This window comes from Chiloscyllium plagiosum, unplaced genomic scaffold (assembly GCF_037043375.1).
Source record: "Chiloscyllium plagiosum isolate Xiang-an unplaced genomic scaffold, Cpla_swu_hap1 HiC_scaffold_5, whole genome shotgun sequence".
NCBI classification, from domain to species: Eukaryota; Metazoa; Chordata; class Chondrichthyes; order Orectolobiformes; family Hemiscylliidae; genus Chiloscyllium; species Chiloscyllium plagiosum.
Window position 1 is genome coordinate 21,707,385 of NW_028270143.1, and position 18,810 is coordinate 21,726,194.

Here is an 18,810-nt window from a genome sequence, read left to right on the forward strand (position 1 = left end):
GGGATTACATTTGGATGCCTTTTCCGAACAGGCTTTATTATACACATTTTTTAATGTCTCATCATTTTGTTGTAACTCCAGTAATCTTCCAGAACTAACCACTTCTGCCTGAGCCAATACTGGTTTACCATTTCATCAACCAGGGTATCAGCCAACTGGACATCAACTCCTTCATCTCTCTCTCTCTCGGGAGTTTCCTTCTTGTTTTAACCTATGATTGTGAGAATTTGTCACCACACAGTCCGAAAAACATTCCAGGGTTTACTTTGAATTCCTCAGTTCCCTGGTATTCCTTCAGCTTCTCCATTACAAGAGGCTCCATCTTTGATCTTGCTGGGTCTTTTCCAAGAACAAGCTGTATTCCTGGAATAGACACTCCTTCAATCCCTGAAGAAGGGCTTATGCCCGAAACATCGATTCTCCTGTTGGATGCTGCCTGACCTGCTGCACTTTTCCAGCAACACATTTTCAACTCCTTCAATTACTCCCACTATCACATCCCCAGTCTTGTGTGGATTTTTCAGCCTGATCCTATGCAGAGGAACATTAAATCTCTCCTTGTCAATCCCACAAATTACCACTGTCTCGGGTAATGTTTCAGACAGAGTGCAAATACTTTCATCTCTCACTCTTAGAGACTGACTAGCACCGTGTCTCAATATTTTAACTTCTTTGCCTTCTCCCCCCTCCCCCACTCAACCACCAATGCTCCAGTGAAAAAATGTCCCAGGCTAATTTCCTAACTTAAGCCCTCCATTCCCGGCATCATCCTGGTAAATCCTTTCTGAACCCTCTCCAATTAAATAATATCCTTCCTAGAGCAGGGTGACCAGAACTGCACAGAGAAACGGTACTCCAGAAGACCAACGTCCAGTCTGAGCAATGAAGGCAAGCATGCTACACAGTCAACCACCCTGTCTACCTGTGGTGTCAAGTTCAAACATTATGCACCTGAACTCCTCGGTCTCTCTGTTGTAACATTACCCATGATCCCTACATTTAATTGTAGGCATCTTGTCTTTGTTTTACCAAAATGCAATACCTCACACCTATCCAAATTAAACTCCTTCTACCACTCCTCAGCCGACTGACCCACTGATCAAGATGTCTTTGTTATCTTAGATAACCTTCTGTATAAATAACCTCCACTGCACCACCAATTTTGGCGTCACCTGTAAAGTTATTAACCATACCTCCTTTTTCTCATCCAAATAAATGACAAACAAAAGTGGACCCAATCCCTCTGAAACACTGGTCACAGGCCTCCAATCCAAAAAACAATCCTCCACCACCACCCTCTGTCTCCTACCATCAAGCCAATTTTATATTCATTTGGCAAGCTCACCCTGAATCCCATGTGATCCACCTTTATTAATTTGTTTACCAAGTGAAACCTTTATTAAAGTCCAAATGAATAACGTCAACTGTTGTGCCCTCAATCTTTTTGGTTACTTCCTCAAAAAACTCAATCAAGCTTGTAAGACACGATTTTCCTCACACAACACTAACCCTAATCGAACCCTGCCTCTCGAAATGCATATTAATCCCAAGCTTCAGAATCACCTCCAACAACTTACCCACTAATGCTGTCAGGCTCAGTGGTCTATCATTCTCAGACTTTTACTTACAGCTTTTATAGAGTCATACAGTCATACAGATGTACAGCATGGAAACAGACCCTTCAGTCCAACCTGTCCATGCCGCTCAGATATCCCAACCCAATCTAGTCCCACCTGCCAGCACCCGGCCCATATCCCTCCAAACCCTTCCTATTCACATACCCATCAAAATGCCTCTTAAATGTTGCAATTGTACCAGCCTCCACCACATCCTCTGGCAGCTTATTCCATATACGTACCACCCTCTGCATGAAAAAGTTGCCCCTTAGGTCTCTTTTATATCTTTCCCCTCTCACCCTAAACCTATGCCCTATAGTTCTGGACTCCCTGGGGAAAAGACTTTGTCTATTTACCCTATCCATGTCCCTTATAATTTTATAAACCTCTATAAGGTCACCCCTCAGCCTCCGACGCTCCAGGGAAAACAGCCCCATCCTGTTTAGCCTCTCGCTACAGCTCAAATCCTCCAACCCTGGCAACATCCTTGTAAATCTTTTCTGAACCCTTTCAAGTTTCACAACGTCTTTCTGATAGGAAGGAGACCAGAATTGCACGCAATATCAATATTCCAACAGTGGCCTAACCAATGTCCTGTACAGCTGCAACATGACCTCCCAACTCCTGTACTCAATACTCTGACCAATAAAGGAAAGCATACCAAACACCTTCTTCACTATCCTATCTACCTGCGACTCCACTTTCAAGGAGCTATGAACCTGCGCTCCAAGGTCTCTTTGTTCAGCAACACTCCCTAGGACCTTACCATTAAGTGTATAAGTCCTGCTAAGATTTGCTTTCCCAAAATGCAGCACCTCGCATTTGTCTGAATTAAACTCCATCTGCCACTTCTCAGCCTATTGGCCCATCTGGTCCAGATCCTGTTATAATCTGAGGTAACCCTCTTCACTGTCCACTACACCTCCAATTTTGGTGTCATCTGCAAACTTGCTAACTGTACCTCTTATGCTTGCATCCAAATCATTTATGTAAATGACAAAAAGTAGAGGACCCAGCACCGATCCTTGTGACACTCCACTGATCACAGGCCTCAGTCTGAAAAATAACCCTCCACCACCACCCTCTATCTTCTACCTTTGAGCCAGTTCTGTATCCAAAGGGCTAGTTCTCCCTGTATTCCATGAGATCTAACCTTGCTAATCAGTCTCCCATGGGGAACCTTGTCGAACGCCTTACTGAAGTCCATATAGATCACATCTACTGCTCTGCCCTCGTCAATCTTCTTTGTTACTTCTTCAAAAAACTCAATCAAGTTTGTGAGACATGATTTCCCACGCACAAAGCCATGTTGACTATTCCTAATCAGTCCTTGCCTTTCTAAATACATGTACATCCTGTCCCTTAGGATTCCCTCCAACAACTTGCCCATCACTGAGGTCAGGCTCACTGGTCTATAGTTCCCTGGCTTGTCTTTACTGCCCTTCTTAAACAGTGACATCACGTTTGCCAACCTCCAGTCTTCCAGCACCTCAACTGTGACTATTAATGAAACAAATATCTCAGCAAGAGGCCCAGCAATCACTTCTCTAGCTTCCCACAGAGTTCTCGGGTACACCTGATCAGGTCCTTCTTAAATAAAGCTGTGGGTGGATCAGTGGCAGATGACGTTCAATCTGGAGAAATGTGACACAGATTGGTAGGAAAATGGAGAGACAATACCAGATAAAGGGTGTTCAGGAGCAGAGACACATGGGTGTATATGTACATAACTCATTAAAATAGACAGGGCAGTTAATAAAGTCTACAGTATCCTATACTTCATTAATAGGGGCATTGAGTACAAGAGCAGGGAGGTCATGCTGAACTTGTATAAGACACCATTTTAGGTCTCAGCTGGAACATTACGTAATATCCTACAGGCCACACCTTAGGAAAGATATCAGTGTATTGGAGACAATGCAGAAGAGATTTATTAGCATGATTGCAGGGATTAGAAACTTCAGTTATACATTGGAAAAGCTGCAACTCTTTTAATTGGAGAGGGGAAGACTAAGAGAAGATTTGTTCAATGGTTTCAAAGTGATTAGTGACCTGGGAAGAAACGTCCTGCTTAAACAGAATCAAGAACAAGACACAAATTTAATGTAAATGCAAGGTTAAAAAAAAGTTTTTTCCCACACCAAGATTTGGATGTGAACACAGGAATTAAAGTGAGTAAGTTTGCAGATGACACCAATATTGGAAGTATAGTGGACAGCGAAGTACGATATCTCAGAGTACAACAGGATCTTGATCAGATGGACCAATGGGCTGAGGAGTGGCAGATGGAGTTTAATTTACATAAATGTGAGGTGTTGCATTTTGGAAAGACAAATCAGGACTGGACTTATACACAATGGTAAGGTCCTGGGGAGTGTTGCTGAACAAAGAGACTTTGGAGTGTGGGTTCATAGTTCCTTGAAAGTAGAGTCGCAGATAGATAGGATAGTGAAGGAAGCATTTAGTATGCTTTCCTTTATTGGACAGAGCACTGGGTATAGGAGTTAGGAGGTTATGTTGTGGCTGTATAGGACATTGTTTAGGCCACATTTGGAACATTGTGTGCAATTCTGGTCTCCCTTCTATAGGAAGGATGTTGTGAAACTTGAAAGGGTTCAGAAAAGATTTACTTAGATTACTTAGTGTGGAAACAGGCCCTTCGGCCCAACAAGTCCACACCGACCCTCCGAAGAGCAACCCACCCAGACCCATTCCCCTACATTTACCCCTTCACTTAACACTAGGTTTGTTGCCCAGGGTTGGAGGGTTTGGGAAAAAGGGAGATGTTGAACTGAAAATGTTTCACCTCCATTCATAGATCTTTTAGCCTAATGTCTGTCTATGATGTATATAATGGTAATATTAATAGCAGCAGAATATTTAGAAAATCATCATACAAAATCAATACAGCTTTATGAAAGGAGGGTCATGTTTGACAGATTTATTTAATTCTTGTATTGTTCAGACCCCAATTATACAATCCATATTAATGAACTGAATGAACGATCCAACTGTACTGTGACCATGTTTGCTGATGATGTGAAGATAGATAAGATTGTTAGTTGTTTGAAGGGTCAAGGAGTCTGTAAACGAATATAGAGGAGTTAAATGAGTCTGCAAGCTGCAGTATAGTATGGGAAAGTGTGAGGTGATCTATTTTGATGCAAGAATAATAAAGCAGAACATCAGTTATAGAGTCTACTGAATCCTGCAATCTAGGATCTTGCTTGTTCTTTATGTTAATCACAAAAAGGCAGGATGCAGATATAGCACACAATTAGTCCATTAGGAATTCAGAAGAATTTCTCCTCTTCGAGGGTGGTTAAAATTTGAAATTCTCTGTCAGCAAGCAATGGAGGCTGGAAAATTGAATGTATTCACTATAGATACGGTTAGATTTCTGGCTGGAAAGTGGAGTTAAGAACATAATCGCACCAGCCACAATCTTATAGAATGGAACAATATTCCCAGGCTCAATGGGTAAAATGGCCTGTTTTGAATCCTATCTCTTACATTTCATTATGTGCACATATCGGTCTTGATTTATATCCAACACCAAGACCAAGGATTTTAGGAGGGAGTAGACAATTACATAAATACAGAAGTCGGTATGGGAAGGATGCTCTTTGAAGGTTTGGTTTGACTCAAAGGGTCGAAAGGCCTGCTTTCGAAACGTAGGAATTCCACATATCTATGCTGCATTCAGATACAACACAATCTCCACTATAAATCTCTACATACTTTTCTTATGTCATTATGGTATGTTGTTACTTTGGTTATAAATGGCAAGCAAAACTTTGGAGTTTACAGCCGCTACCTTCAGCGCTGTGGTGCTCCTAGTGCGAGTGTGGGAAGGCAAAACACTCAATGTCGACCATAAAACCTCTGACAATGTCTGCAGCCATTAAGAGGGTTCCAGGCATGTGAGGTAGCACACAGAGAAGATGGATCATGACCAGCCCCTGAAGCTGATCAGGTTTACAATCTGCCATTTTGGACTGTGCGCTCAGGTTCTATTAACATTCTTAATCTCTCCCAACAGAACCTTATTTAAAGGTTGAATGATTCAAACTGCTGGTGAGATGTTTCAATTTGCTAATATCTCCATATAAAAGTTTTGATTATATGACAAAATTAGTACAGAGCTTGACGGGATACAAGCAAAAAGGATGTTTTCCTTGGCTGGGGTGGGTTCTAGAACCAGGAGACATGGTTTGAGATATGAGGCAGGCCATTTCGGACTCAGATAAAGAAAGTGTCTTCATTCAAAGGGTGGTGAATCTTCATAATTTTCTATCGCAACGACGGCGTATACTCAGTTATTGAATGTATTCAAGACAGAGATTGATAAATTTCTACATATTAAAAATATCAAGGGATATTGAACAGTGTGGGAAATGATGCTGAGGTAGAAGTTCAGCCACAAGCTGCATGAATGGTGGAACCAGATGGGCCATATGGCCCTCCTACTTCCTATTAACCTATAAATCTGGAACTGGCATCATCGACATAAGGTTGTTAAGATGGCATATGGTATGTTGGCGTTTATAAGGGGATTGGGTTTCAGAGCCACGAGGTCATGCTTCTGCTGTGCAAGGCACTGGTAAGGCCACACCTGGAATATTGCATGCAGTTCTGGTCACCGCATTATTGAAAGGATGTGGAAACTTTGGAAAGGGCTCAGAGGAGATTTACGAGAATGTTGCCTGGTATGGAAGGGAAGTCTTACAAGGAAAGGCTGAGAGAACTGAGGCTGTTTCCGTTGGAGAGAAGGTTGAGAGGTGACCTAATCAAGACGAATCAGATAGTCAGAGGGTTAGATAGGCTGGACAGTGAGAGCCTTTTTCCTCGGATGCTGAAGGCTAACATGAGGGGACATAGCTTTAAATTGAGCAATGATAGACTTAGGACAGATATGAGGGGTAGTTTCTTTACTCAGAGTAGTAGAGACATGGAATGGCCTGCCTGCAACAGTAGTAGACTCACCAACTTTAAATGCATTTAAATAGGCATTGGGCACACTGGGATAATAATGAAACGGTGTAGGTTAGATGGGCATCAGATTGATTTCACAGGTCGGCGCAACGTCGAAGGCCGAAGGGCCTGTACCACATTGTAGTGTTCTATGTAATTGAGTCCATTCCCATGAACATGATGGAGCTGCTCCAGTAATTTTTGTCCATGTTGGCACTGTGGGCACTGTCTCACCAACAAGGCTATGTCAGCAACCAATCCTGGCCACCGGACATAACTACTCACCAACATCTTCATTTTTGAAACCCTTAGATGACTCTGGTGGAGTTCAGCCTGAATCTAGCAGCAACCTCTGTTTGGGACAATCACTCTTGCTCCCCATAATAATGTGCTGTTCTCTATGGTGATATGGTCTTAACGCATTCAAAAACATTTCAGTTCTGGTTGCGATGACCCTTTTGTTTGCCCCATCACCACCAGCCATTTTAGTTTTGCCAGGATGGGGTCTTTTTGTGTCCACAGTCTGACATTCAGGGGTGACCGTAAACATGTCCAGAATGTTTAAAACCAGAATGGGCTGTTCTAGTGCGGCACCACCACTGATGTATCTGCCAGGGGGAGGCGGGTCAATGCATCCGCATTCACTACCTTGCCTCCCAAATGGTGCTCCAACTTGTAAATGTACGCAGTCAGAATAAGAGCCCATTGCTGAATTCAACCTGAAGCTATGGGTGACATGGCCTTGTCCTCTTTAAGTAGCAGGGGTTTGTGGTCGTTATTATTACAAATTTAGGTCCGTAAAGGTATTTCTGGAACTTCTTCACATCAAAGATGACTGCCAAACATTCCTTCTCTATCGGGGTGTATTTTCGTTTGACATCAGCTAAAGTCTGGGAAGCATACTGTATTGGGTGTTCCTCTTTGCTGGGCCACCGTTCAGCCAACACTCCCCCGATATCAAACTGGGAGGCATTACATGTCAGCACCACATCTTGCTTGGGATCATAATGTGCCAACGCCTTAGACAGCCATTGCTGCTTCTTCACATCCCTCAAGGCTCCATCTTTGCTACGAGAACATTTGACCCTTTTTCAACAGCAGATATAATAGTGCCAGGATGAAGACCAGTTTACATATGAATTTTCCGTAATAATTTACCAATCCAAGCAAAGACCTAAGCTCTGGTATAGAATTGGAGCTGGTGTACCTTTGTTTGCCCTCACTTTAACTTCCGGATATTGAATCAGGACTTCACTCAGGCAGCCATTTTCTAATTGAAACATGTAGGAGTCAATCAATTTCGCCCCATCAAGTCTGGGGTCTGAGACTTTTACTACAATCAGGGGTAACTGAACCAGCTGCTTCTTGTAGGAGCCTGGAAATGAAGTTGTACCATTAATCTGCAGGGGTTCCCCAGTACAGGCCCTCAGCCTGGCTGACTTCTTACTCAAATTGGAGGGTCGGAGCCCAGAATGAATTTTGGTAAAGACTGGTTCCATAATCACTGATACTGCTCGGTTGGGTGATCATTTCACAAGATGTTTATTTTGGTTAGCTCTGATCTGGATGTTGAATTTAACAGTCCCAAACCAGCTGTAAATAGACTTTCCTGGACACCGGCCTATGAGTTCTCTTACTCAATTCAGGCCTAGTGGGACTCTTTCACTGTCTCAAGTCCGCATACCTTCAATAGCCTGCTAGCCTGGATCCTCAAGAAAATTTTCACCATTTGGCTGAGTATTGGCTCTGTTTTGGTGTTTTGTTGAGGGTTGACCTTAGAGTCCCTCTGTTCAGGATAGGTCCTGAGTGAAGCTATGCCATTGCCCCCATGCTCAGTCGCCCTGAAAAGGGTGGTCCACCTCCATTGGCATATCCTATAATTCACATGCTCCACTTGCTGCATTTTCGAATGACAAGGCCAGTTGTAATGCCTGTTTGACATCCAGCTGGGCTTCAGCAAGCAGGTGCTTTTGCATGGTTATGTTGTTAATCCCACATGCCAAACATTTTCTCAGCATCCCCCTCATTATGCATTAAACTAAAGTCACATGCCTCCGCTTAACCTCATCAAAAATAGCAATACAGATTCTCCTAGTTCTCGAACTGTCAAGTAAAACTGGTAGTGTCAAGAATTAAAGGAGGTTTGGGGTTGTAGTATTCTTTAACTAAATCTGTCAACTCTTGAAAGGTTTAGTATGAGGTGCCTCAGGGAATGTTAGGCTCCTAACAACTGCAAAAACTGTAGGTCCATCAACTATCATGAGAATTCCTATTTGCTTTTCATCAGCCCCAATGTCATTTGCCTGTTAAAAAAAACACATTCTTTTCACATACTAGGCCCAGTCTTCGATGGCAGGATTGAATGAGTCAAGCTTCCCAAATAGTGGCATGATGCCAGAAATACGTACCCCAACCTTTTGGGCCAGTTTCCACACTGTAGGGATTCTAAAAAATTCTAAGGTGCTCAGCATAGACATGGTAGCACAAAGGGTCTGTTTTCAAGCTATGATGTTTGTGAACTACAAAGGTTTTTATGACAATCAACAATAGTTTCACTGTTGCAATAACTCAGTGCTGCTTTACATGTCAGTTTTATTCATTGCAATTAAAATTCCACCAGCTGCAGTGGTGGGGTTTGAACACATTCTGTGGAGAGGCGATGGCCGAGTGGAATTATTGTTAGACTATTAGTCCAGGAAATTCAGCTAATTTTCCGGGGACACAGGTTCAAACCCACCAGACAGTGAAATTTGAATTCAATTTGAAAAAAAAAACTGGAATGAAGGTTCTACTGATGACCATTCCAAATGTTGGAAAAAGAACATCAGGCTCAGTAATGTCCTCTAGGGAAGAAAATCTGCCATCCTCACCTGGTTGGCCTACATGTGACTCCAGAACCACAGCAATGTGGTTGATTCTCAGCCACTTGCCATTCAATCCCGCCCTCCAGGATGTCCCATGATTCAATGAAATCATGGCTCATGGCTCCCCATATACCTGTCTTTGACTCATATCTCTTAAGACCTTTGCTTAACAAAAAGGTATCTATCTCAGGTTTAAAATTAACAACATACCCAGCATCCACTGATATCTGTGAAAGACAATTGCAAATACCCTTTGTGTGCAGAAGTACAGCTTTCCTGAACTTTATTGTCCTAATTCTCAGACAACGTCTCCATAGTTGTAGAGTCCGAAATCAGTTTATCTTTATCACCTTGTCTTTTCCTGTTAATATCTCAAAGTCTTCAATCAGATCATCCCTTAGCTTTCTAAATTCTGGAGAAAACACTTCTTCTTAGCATAATTTCCCCTCATAACCTAAGCCCCGAAGTCCAGGTATTATTCTTACAAACCAAGAGAGGAGGTTTGTTTGTTTGGAGAGAGAGAGAGAGAGAGAGAGAGAGAGAGAGAGAGAGAGAGAGACAGAGAAAGACAGAGAAAGACAGAAGGTAAATTTTCCCTCTTAAAAGGACTTACCTCGGGCATCAGCGGCTTCCATTTTTGGGAGGAGCAGTGGGAGTAGTGACAGCTAGGATCTGAGTGGGAGCAGTCGAACTGCACTCTCGGAAGGTGATTGAAACGATATATTTGGGCAGTGGCTGAACTCAAGACACTACACCTGTAGTGTCTCCCACCCGCCCTCCTCCTCTAATCCTTCTTTCTCAGGTCAAAAATGGATAACCTCACACTTGGTTGCATTGAAATCCATCTACCACAGTTTTGTCTATTAACCTAGTCTATCAATATCCTCTTGTAATTTTGTGCTCTCGTCTATAATGCCACCAGATCCTTGTGGGAGACCATCAGTCACGTCCAGCCAATTTGAGTATTTGCCATTATCCCTACATTGTGTCACCTGCTACTCAATCAATTTCTCAGCCATATCAATAATTAGCTATCAATTCCATGGGCTTCTACCTTAGTTAACAGTCTCTTATGAGGGGGTTTATCAGATACCTTCTGGAAGTACATATAAACATCAGCCTCTGTCTATTACCTTAGTCACCTCTTCAAAAACCTCAGTAAGGTTTGTCAGGCGTGACTTCCCCATCATGAATCCATGCCGGTTCCCCCTAATTAACTAAACATTTTTCTGATGTTCAGTTATTCTGGGCCTGGACTCTGAGCAAAGAAACCCAAACATATAAATAGAAAGCTGGAATTATTAAGAGTGTTTCACCGAGAGGCCCACTGAAGGTGTTACCTAGTAGGGTGACAAAATGTCTGGAAATGAACCTTCCAGCTCAGCAAGCAAACCTACATCCAAAACCTCAACCTGAGCTACAAGTCTTCTCAAAACTCGTTGTTCTGGGCTCTAGATAAAGGTTGCAGTAATGTTGCCATAACATGACCCCCACTTTTAGACAATGTCATCCCAACAATTGGATACCCAAGCAATGGAAACAGGTTGTGTCTCTCTAACCTATGTGTGCCTCAAGTATCTTGAAACATCAATTAAATCACCCCTTCTAACATTGTAACTTCCAGCAAATATAACCCCAGTTTGTGTAACGTTTCCTTGTAATTTAACAAATGGAGTTATTATTTGATAATCTGATGCTACTGTTTTGAAGATGTGGGTGTAATGTACCTTTAAAAGAGTTAAAAGCTCGCAGAACTACCTGTCAGCTCCAAGTGTTCTAAACAAGATATAATGAAACATGTGCTCCAGCTACTGGGGTAGCTGGTTGCCTGGAAATGACAAAACAGTTTTGAATTAGACCAATTAGTTTCAGGAGGGTGGGGGGTTCTAAGACCAGGAAAAATTGAACACTTGGGAGGAGACCTGCCAAGTCACCAGCATCTGAAGACTGCCCAGAGAATATCTCTCTTAAAGGTACCTTTATCGATCAGTGACCTGTGAAGCAGAAATCCCTAAAAAGAAGAAAAGAAGACTGAGGAAGAGAAGATTCCACATCTGGCTGGTTTTAAAAACTTGAATTTTTGGTAAACTTTAATCGAAGGGTTTTATCGGACTAGTATTGTAGAAGGGAGAGGTAAAAGATAGGTTAGAGGAATGAATTGCAAATAGTTGTTAGTTAATTATTCTCTGTTATACCATAAGAAATAAAGTTGTTAGATTTTAGTTTAAATAGTTCTTGGCCCTATTGAATTTTCACAGATTACTGCAGGGGATAAATCTTTTCTGTGTTGCTAGTTTAAATTAAGCGGGGGGGGGGGGGTTTACCCTGTGTCATAACACTACATTCTCTAAAGCCAATATATCTTTTCTGTAGATTTTTGTCACTTTTGCTGACAATTGGTATAGGGCACTTCATCAAGTATCTTATAAAAGGCTTTATAAATAACATTCATTGACCTTCCCTATGTCTTTAAAATGTTTTGCAGATATCTCAAATTTCTTATAAACAGTCATAGAGCAATGCAGCATGGAACCAGACCCTTTGATCCAACTACTCCAGGCCAACCAGATATCCTAAGTAAATCTGAGTCCATTTGCCAGCACTTGGCTCATGTTCCCCAAAACCCTTCCTATTCATAAACCCACCTAGATGCCTTTTCATAGAATCCCTACAGTGTGGAAACAGGCCATTTGGCCCAACAAGTCCATACTGACCCTCCAAAGAGTATCCAACTAATAGAACATAGAAAAGTACAGCACAGAACAGGCCCTTTGGCCCACAATGTTGTGCTGAGGATTAATCCTAATATAAAAAATAACTTAACCTACGCACCCCTCAATTCACTGCTATCCATGTGCATGTCCAGCAGTCGCTTCAGGGCAAGGGGGGACCTTGTCGCTGCTGTGGGAGGGAAGACAAGGGTGAGGGGCTGAAATGTGGGAGATGGATCAAACACGGCAGAGGGGACTGTCAACTACGGTCCTGGGGAATCCTCAGTTGAGGAAGAAGGTGGACATTTTGGACGCTTCCTTGTCAACATTGGCACATTGGAATGCATTACTTTACATTTCCCCTGATTAATGCATTTAGCTTACACATCCCTGAACATTATGGGCAATTTTATATGGGTAATTCACCTAACCAGCACATCTTTGGACTGTGAGAGGAAACAGGAGCACCCAGAGGAAACTTGCGCAGACACGGGGAGAATGTGCAAACTCCACACAGACAGTTGCGCAAAGCTGGAATTGAACCCAGGTCGCTGACACTGTGAGGCAGCATTGCGAACCACTGAGCCCTATTTAAGTGATGTAATTGTGCCAGCTTCCACCACTTCTTCTGACAGCTCATTCCATACACGCACCATCCTCTGCGTGAAAAAGGTGCCCCTTAGGTCCCTTTTAAATCTTTTCCCTTTCACCTTTAACATATGCCCACTCATTTTGGATTCTCCCACCCTGGGGAATAGACCATGTCTATGCACCCTATCCATGCCCCTCATGATTTTATAAACCTCTATGAGATCACCTCTCAGCCTCCGATGCTCCAGGGAAAACAGCCCTAGCCTATTCAGCTTCTCCCTGTAGCTCAAATCCTCCAACCCTGGCAACATCCTCGTAAATCTTTTCTGAACCCTTTAAAGTTTCACACCATCTTTCCTATAGTAGGGAGACCAGAATAAAGATAACATAAACCTGCATTTAAAAATTTCTTCCTCCAAAAAATTATTTAAGAGGATAGGACTCCCACTGAGTGCAGCTATAACATCCTGTCCTGTGCAGTTTGATTTTCCAAGCTGATTTTCCACATTTCAGTGGCAAATTCTGGCAGAAAACATGCAAATGTGGGAGCAGAAAATGGTTACTGTGGACTGCAACAGCATTCACTAACATGAAGCATTATTGCCAATCAATATCTAATTTGCCTTATCCCACACAGAGCAAAGTTCAGAACTAAGAACATAAATCAGGAAATTGGTGCTTATACGATAATGGATGAATGCTGAATGTTATTACGTTACATAATGTGATTGAATATAGTGCTGTCTGTAATTTGAAGGCAACATTAATTCATGCATCACATTTACCCAAGTAAAAGGTAATCTCATAAAAGTTGTCCCATGACTTCTGGCTTAGAACTTCACAATTTTTCACATACTACATGTAAGAGTTGACCTTAATTTTTCAGGGATGAAAATTCCTTAGCTACCCTACTCCCCTCTCATCCCTACTTCCCCTAATACACTCATTGGTAACAAGACAGCTGTTAGAAGAGGCTGTCCAGGAAAGCCTGCTGACAACCCATATGTTTGGTAGATGTTTCTTGACCTGATGCCCTGCTATTATTGTCATCATGCACAGCCTGTGTCACTAAACAAAAAGGCAAATCCATGATCAAACTAGGACTCAATTATATAGCACTGTCGAACCTTGAGTATGGACCGCAAACTTCAGCAGGTCAGATCTCACCTAGTTCTTGCATCTGTTATAGTAACAAGCCAATCAGTGGTCTCACCTGGATAAGCCAGGCCATCCATGCACAGGATGCAGTGTGGGCTCAAATCAAACATGCATATTAGCCCCTTGAAAATATTATTGAGGTAAAAGTTGAAAATAAAGATCGTGCCTAAAAAACTAATCCAAAAATTTGACTTTTAAAATTGGGTGAATGTGGTACTTTGAACAAATGAACAAGTCCTCCCCTTTTTTTAAATGATAACTTCACAGTTTTAATGTGCTAATAGAAATGTTGATTAATTCTTATTCATCCAACATACCTATGCAAACAAGGTCCATAAAGCCATACATTCCATAGCAGATCTGAAATAAGACGTCTCTTCGTTGCCAAATTGCAGCAGGACTGAAGGCTGACCATAAGAGCCAGGTCACACTTGCTATCAGAAAAAGGCAACCAAGGATCACTGCTACTATTTGAACCTTCTCAACCAAGGTCACTGTGATAGGTTCCCACTGCAAGAAAAAAAATCATTTAATCTAGAGAACACCAATAAATAAAACATAGCTTTTCAAAAGGTAAACAGCTCCTTCCATCCATATAGATAGCCTTTTACAACAATTAAAATATTACTTTACATTTACAACAAATAGTAAATATGCATTTTATGCAGTGTAATGCTGTTCTGTAAAGATGTTTATTGTGGCAAACACTAGGCTCCACAAGTAAAGACAAATTATTATTATCAATATACTACCTATCCTTTATACAGGTCTCACTTCATAACTTTATTTTGTGTCTAGAGGCCCTCACTATTTTTCGTTTATTTTTCTCATTTCTTATGGTTTGGGACTGTGAGTTGAGGTTCCGAGTTAATCTTTGATTAAGCAGCTTGTTTTAAAGAACAAAGACATATATTTGTTGTTTGTGAACCAGCCTGGAAGACAATGCTACTTAATTACTGTTCTAATGACACTGTCGGTAAGTCAGTATTTGATTTGTTGTTATGCTCAGGGCTGGCAGCTGGTTGGATGTTGCGTTGGTCAATAAAGGGAGGACCGGTGCTAACCAATCTACCACAAAGAAAGAATGTTGATGGAAAAGAAAAAAAGAGGTCTGGTTATGCCTGGGTTTTTAGCAGGAAGCCATATTCTTTTTGGAGGCTTCTAGAAACTGCTGTTGTGTTTTGCTCTCTGTGTCACTTGTTTTCTACCCAGCCATTGAAATTGAATGTTCTTGGGGAAGAAAAATCTCAGTCTGTAAGAAATAAGTAAATCTTTTTAGTAGTCTGCTGAAAGTGTTTACGTTCAAATGATGGTGAGCTGCCTTCTTGAACCGCTGAAGTTGACCTATAATGCCCTTAGGGAAGGAATTCCAGATTTTTGACCCAGCAACAATGAAGGAAAGGTCACTATAGTGAGTGGCTTGGAGGGGAACTTGAAGATGATGGTATTCCCACGTATCTGCTGCCCTTGTCCTTCTAGATGGAAGTGGTTGTAGGTTTGAAAGGTGTTGTCTGAGGACCTTTGATGAGGTTCTGCAGTGTATCTTGTCGATAGTACATATTATTGGTGGTGGAGAGAGTGGAAGCTTGTGGGTGTTGTGCCAATCAATTGGGCTGCTTTGTCCTGGATGGTGTCAAATTTCTTGAGTTGGTGGAACTGCACTCATCCCGGCAAGTGGGGAGTATTCCATCGCACTCCTAATTTGTGCCTTGTAGATGGTGAATAGGCTTTGGGGAGTCAGGATTTGAGTTACTCGCCACAGTATTCGTAGACTCTGACCTACTCTTGTAGTTACTATGTTTATGTGGTGAGTTTGAGTTGAGTTTCTGGTCAATGATAACCTCCAGGAAGTTGATAGTGGGAGATTCAGTGATGTTAACACTATTAGATTAGATTAGATTCCCTACAGTGCGGAAACAGGCCCTTTGGCCCAACCAGTTCACACCGACCCTCCGAAGATTAACCCACACAGACCCATTTCCCTCTGGCTTATACACCTAACACGACGGGCAATTTAGCATGGCCAATTCACCTGACCTGCACATCCTTGGACTGTGGGAGGAAACTGGAGCACCCGGAAGACACCCACATAGGCACCGGGAGAATGTGCAAATTCCACACAGACTGTCACCCAAGGCTGGAATTGAACCTGGGAACCTGCTGCTATGAGGCAGCAGTGCTAACCACTGAGCCACTGTGCCGCCCATGAGCCACTGTGCCGCCCATTATTGAAGGTCAAGGGGCTGTGGTTAGATTGTCTCTTATTGATGATGTTCATAGCCTGGCATATGTGTGACGTGAATGTTATTTGCCACTTGTCAGCTCAAGCCGGGATGTTGTCCAGACCTTGCTGCACTTGAACACAGACTGCTTTAGCATCTGAGGAGTCACAAATCGTGCTGAATATTGTGCAATCATTGGTGAACAATCCCACTTCTGAACTTATGATGGAGGGAAGATCCATTGAAGAAGCAGCTGAAGATGGTTGTACCTAGGACATGACCCTATGGAACTCCTGTAGAGATGTCCTGGAGCTGAGATGACTGACTTCCAAAAACTACAACCACCTTCCTACGTGTCATGTATGACACTAACCACAGGAGAGTTTGCTCCTAATACACATTCATTCCAGTTTTGCGAGGAGTCCTTGATACCACACTCGATTGAATGCAGCCTTGATGTCAAAGGCCGTCACTCTCACCTCACCTCTGGAATTCAGCTCTTTGTACCAAAGCTGTAATGAGATTAAGAGCTAGGTGGCCCTGGCAGAACTCAAACTGGGTGTCACTGAGCAGATTATTGCTGAGCAGGGTGTTACTTGATAGCACTACTAATGACACTTTTCATTACTTTACTGATGATTGAGAGTAGACCGATGGTGCGGTAAGTGCCTGAGTTGGATTTGTCCTGCGTTTTATGAACAGGACATGCCTAGGTAATTTTCCACATCGCTAGGTAGATGCCAGTATTGTAACTGTACTGGAACTGCTTGGATAGGGGAGCGGCAAGTTCTGAAGCTTAAGTCTTCAGTACTATTGCCAGAATGTTGTCACGGCCTTTAGCTAGTATCCAGTGTCTCTTGATAACACACAGAGTGAATCCAATTGGCTGAAGACTGGTACCAGTCTTCTCAATGTGCAGGCAGGATTTTGTCTCCATAAGGCTTATGCAGTGGTTGCTCTTATCAATACTGTCAGGGCCAGATGCATCTGCAGTTGGCAAATTGTTAAGGATGAGGTTAAGCATGTTTTTCCCTCTTGTTGGTTCCCTCACCACCTGCTGCAGACCCAGCCTAGCAGCTGTGTCTTTTAGGAGCCAACCACCTTGATTTGTAGTACCACTACCAAACCTCTCTTGGTGGTAGATATTGAAATTCCCCCACCCAGTGTACGTTTTGTGCCCTTGTCATCCTCAATGCTTCTTTCAAGTGTTGTTCAACATAGAAAAGTACTGATTCATCAGCTGAGGGAGGAAGGCACAGGGTAATCAGCAGGAGGTTTCTTTGCCCGAGTTTAACCTGAAGCTATGAGATTTCATGGGGTCTGGGCTCAATGTTGACACTCAGGGCAACTCCCTCTCAACTGTAAACCACTGTGCCATCATCTCTGCCCAGTGTGTCTTGTGGTAGGACAGGACACATCCAGGGATGGTAATGGTGGTGCCTGGGACATTGTCTGTATGGTATGATTCCATGAGTATGACAATGTCAGGCTGCTGGTTGACTAGTTTGTGAGACAGCTCTCCCAATTTTGGCAGTAACCCCCAGATGTTAGTAAGGAAGACTTTGTAGTTTTGACAGGACTGTTTCTGTCATTGTCTTTTCTGCTGCCTATTTCGATGCCAGGTGATCCATCCAGTTTCATTTCTTTGAGTCTTTGTAGCAATTGGTACAACTGAATGGCTTGCTAGGCATTGCTGTGGATCTGGTGTCACGATGAGGATAGCAGATTTCCTTCCCTGAAGGATTAGGGAATTATTAACTGGTGACTTTAAAATTTGATCAAGATATACAACCCTTCATGTCCGTGAACAACCCATTGTCCAAGGATTTAATGAATGCCTGTCCATCATTAGAAACTGACGAAGGGTCACCAGACCAGAAACTTTAACTCTGATTTCTATCCACAGATGCTGCCAGACCTGCTGAACTTTTTCAGCAACTTCTGTTTCTGTTTCAGCATCCGCAGTTCTTTCAGTCTATATTGGAAACTGCTTATTGAACTAACAAATTGTAATTCCTTTATTTTCCTTTGTTAAAATTTATCCCTTAACTGTGTCTGTCTGTGAATGAGTGAGGATTATGATTAAAAAATTGGACTTTCGATCATAGCTATTAATTAGATTACCTCGTTTATCTGTTTTCCAATATATTACATTATTAGTAATAAATTGTTAATTTTTGTTTAAGTTATAAACCTGGTGTCTAAGATCTGTTATTTGTAAAGTCTGGTTGAGAAAAATTGGGCAATTTTGAGGGTCATTGAATGTTTTACTATCACTGTGCTGTGAATCCAGTCACAGTGAGGCTGATTTGGTATAGCTGTGTTAGAACAACTGCTTTCACTCAATAGTGGGATATTATGAATGAATTTGTGGGCCCTCTTGTGGCACAGTGATAGTGTGGACTAGGAGGCCTGGGTTCAATCCCATCTGCTCCAGAGATATGTAATAACATCTCTGAACACATTGATTAGAAAAACAGTTCAATAAAAATATTTTCAAGTGAGTTTGTCGAACTCCATTTTGATTTAGTACCCCTCTCCTTTCCCTACCCCTCCTTCACCTTTGATGTCATTGCACCGCCCAAATGGGCTTTGCATGGAAACTCATCAAATAGGAATCATGGCTGATTTACTGGTGGTGACAAAATGATGATGATTGGGTGACGGGGAAAAA

The 18,810-nt window shown here is 42.3% G+C and overlaps 1 protein-coding gene across 1 annotated transcript in view; it reads right to left on the bottom strand.

Annotated features, from left to right (window-relative positions):
- The window catches only part of LOC122550273 (E3 ubiquitin-protein ligase MARCHF11-like), a 135,178-nt gene that overhangs the window by 25,411 nt on the left and 90,957 nt on the right, over positions 1-18,810 (bottom strand). The window contains exon 3 of the mRNA XM_043691018.2: positions 14,232-14,424. Within this exon, the coding sequence (XP_043546953.1) occupies positions 14,232-14,424 (193 nt within the window). The remainder of the gene's footprint in view (positions 1-14,231; positions 14,425-18,810) is intronic.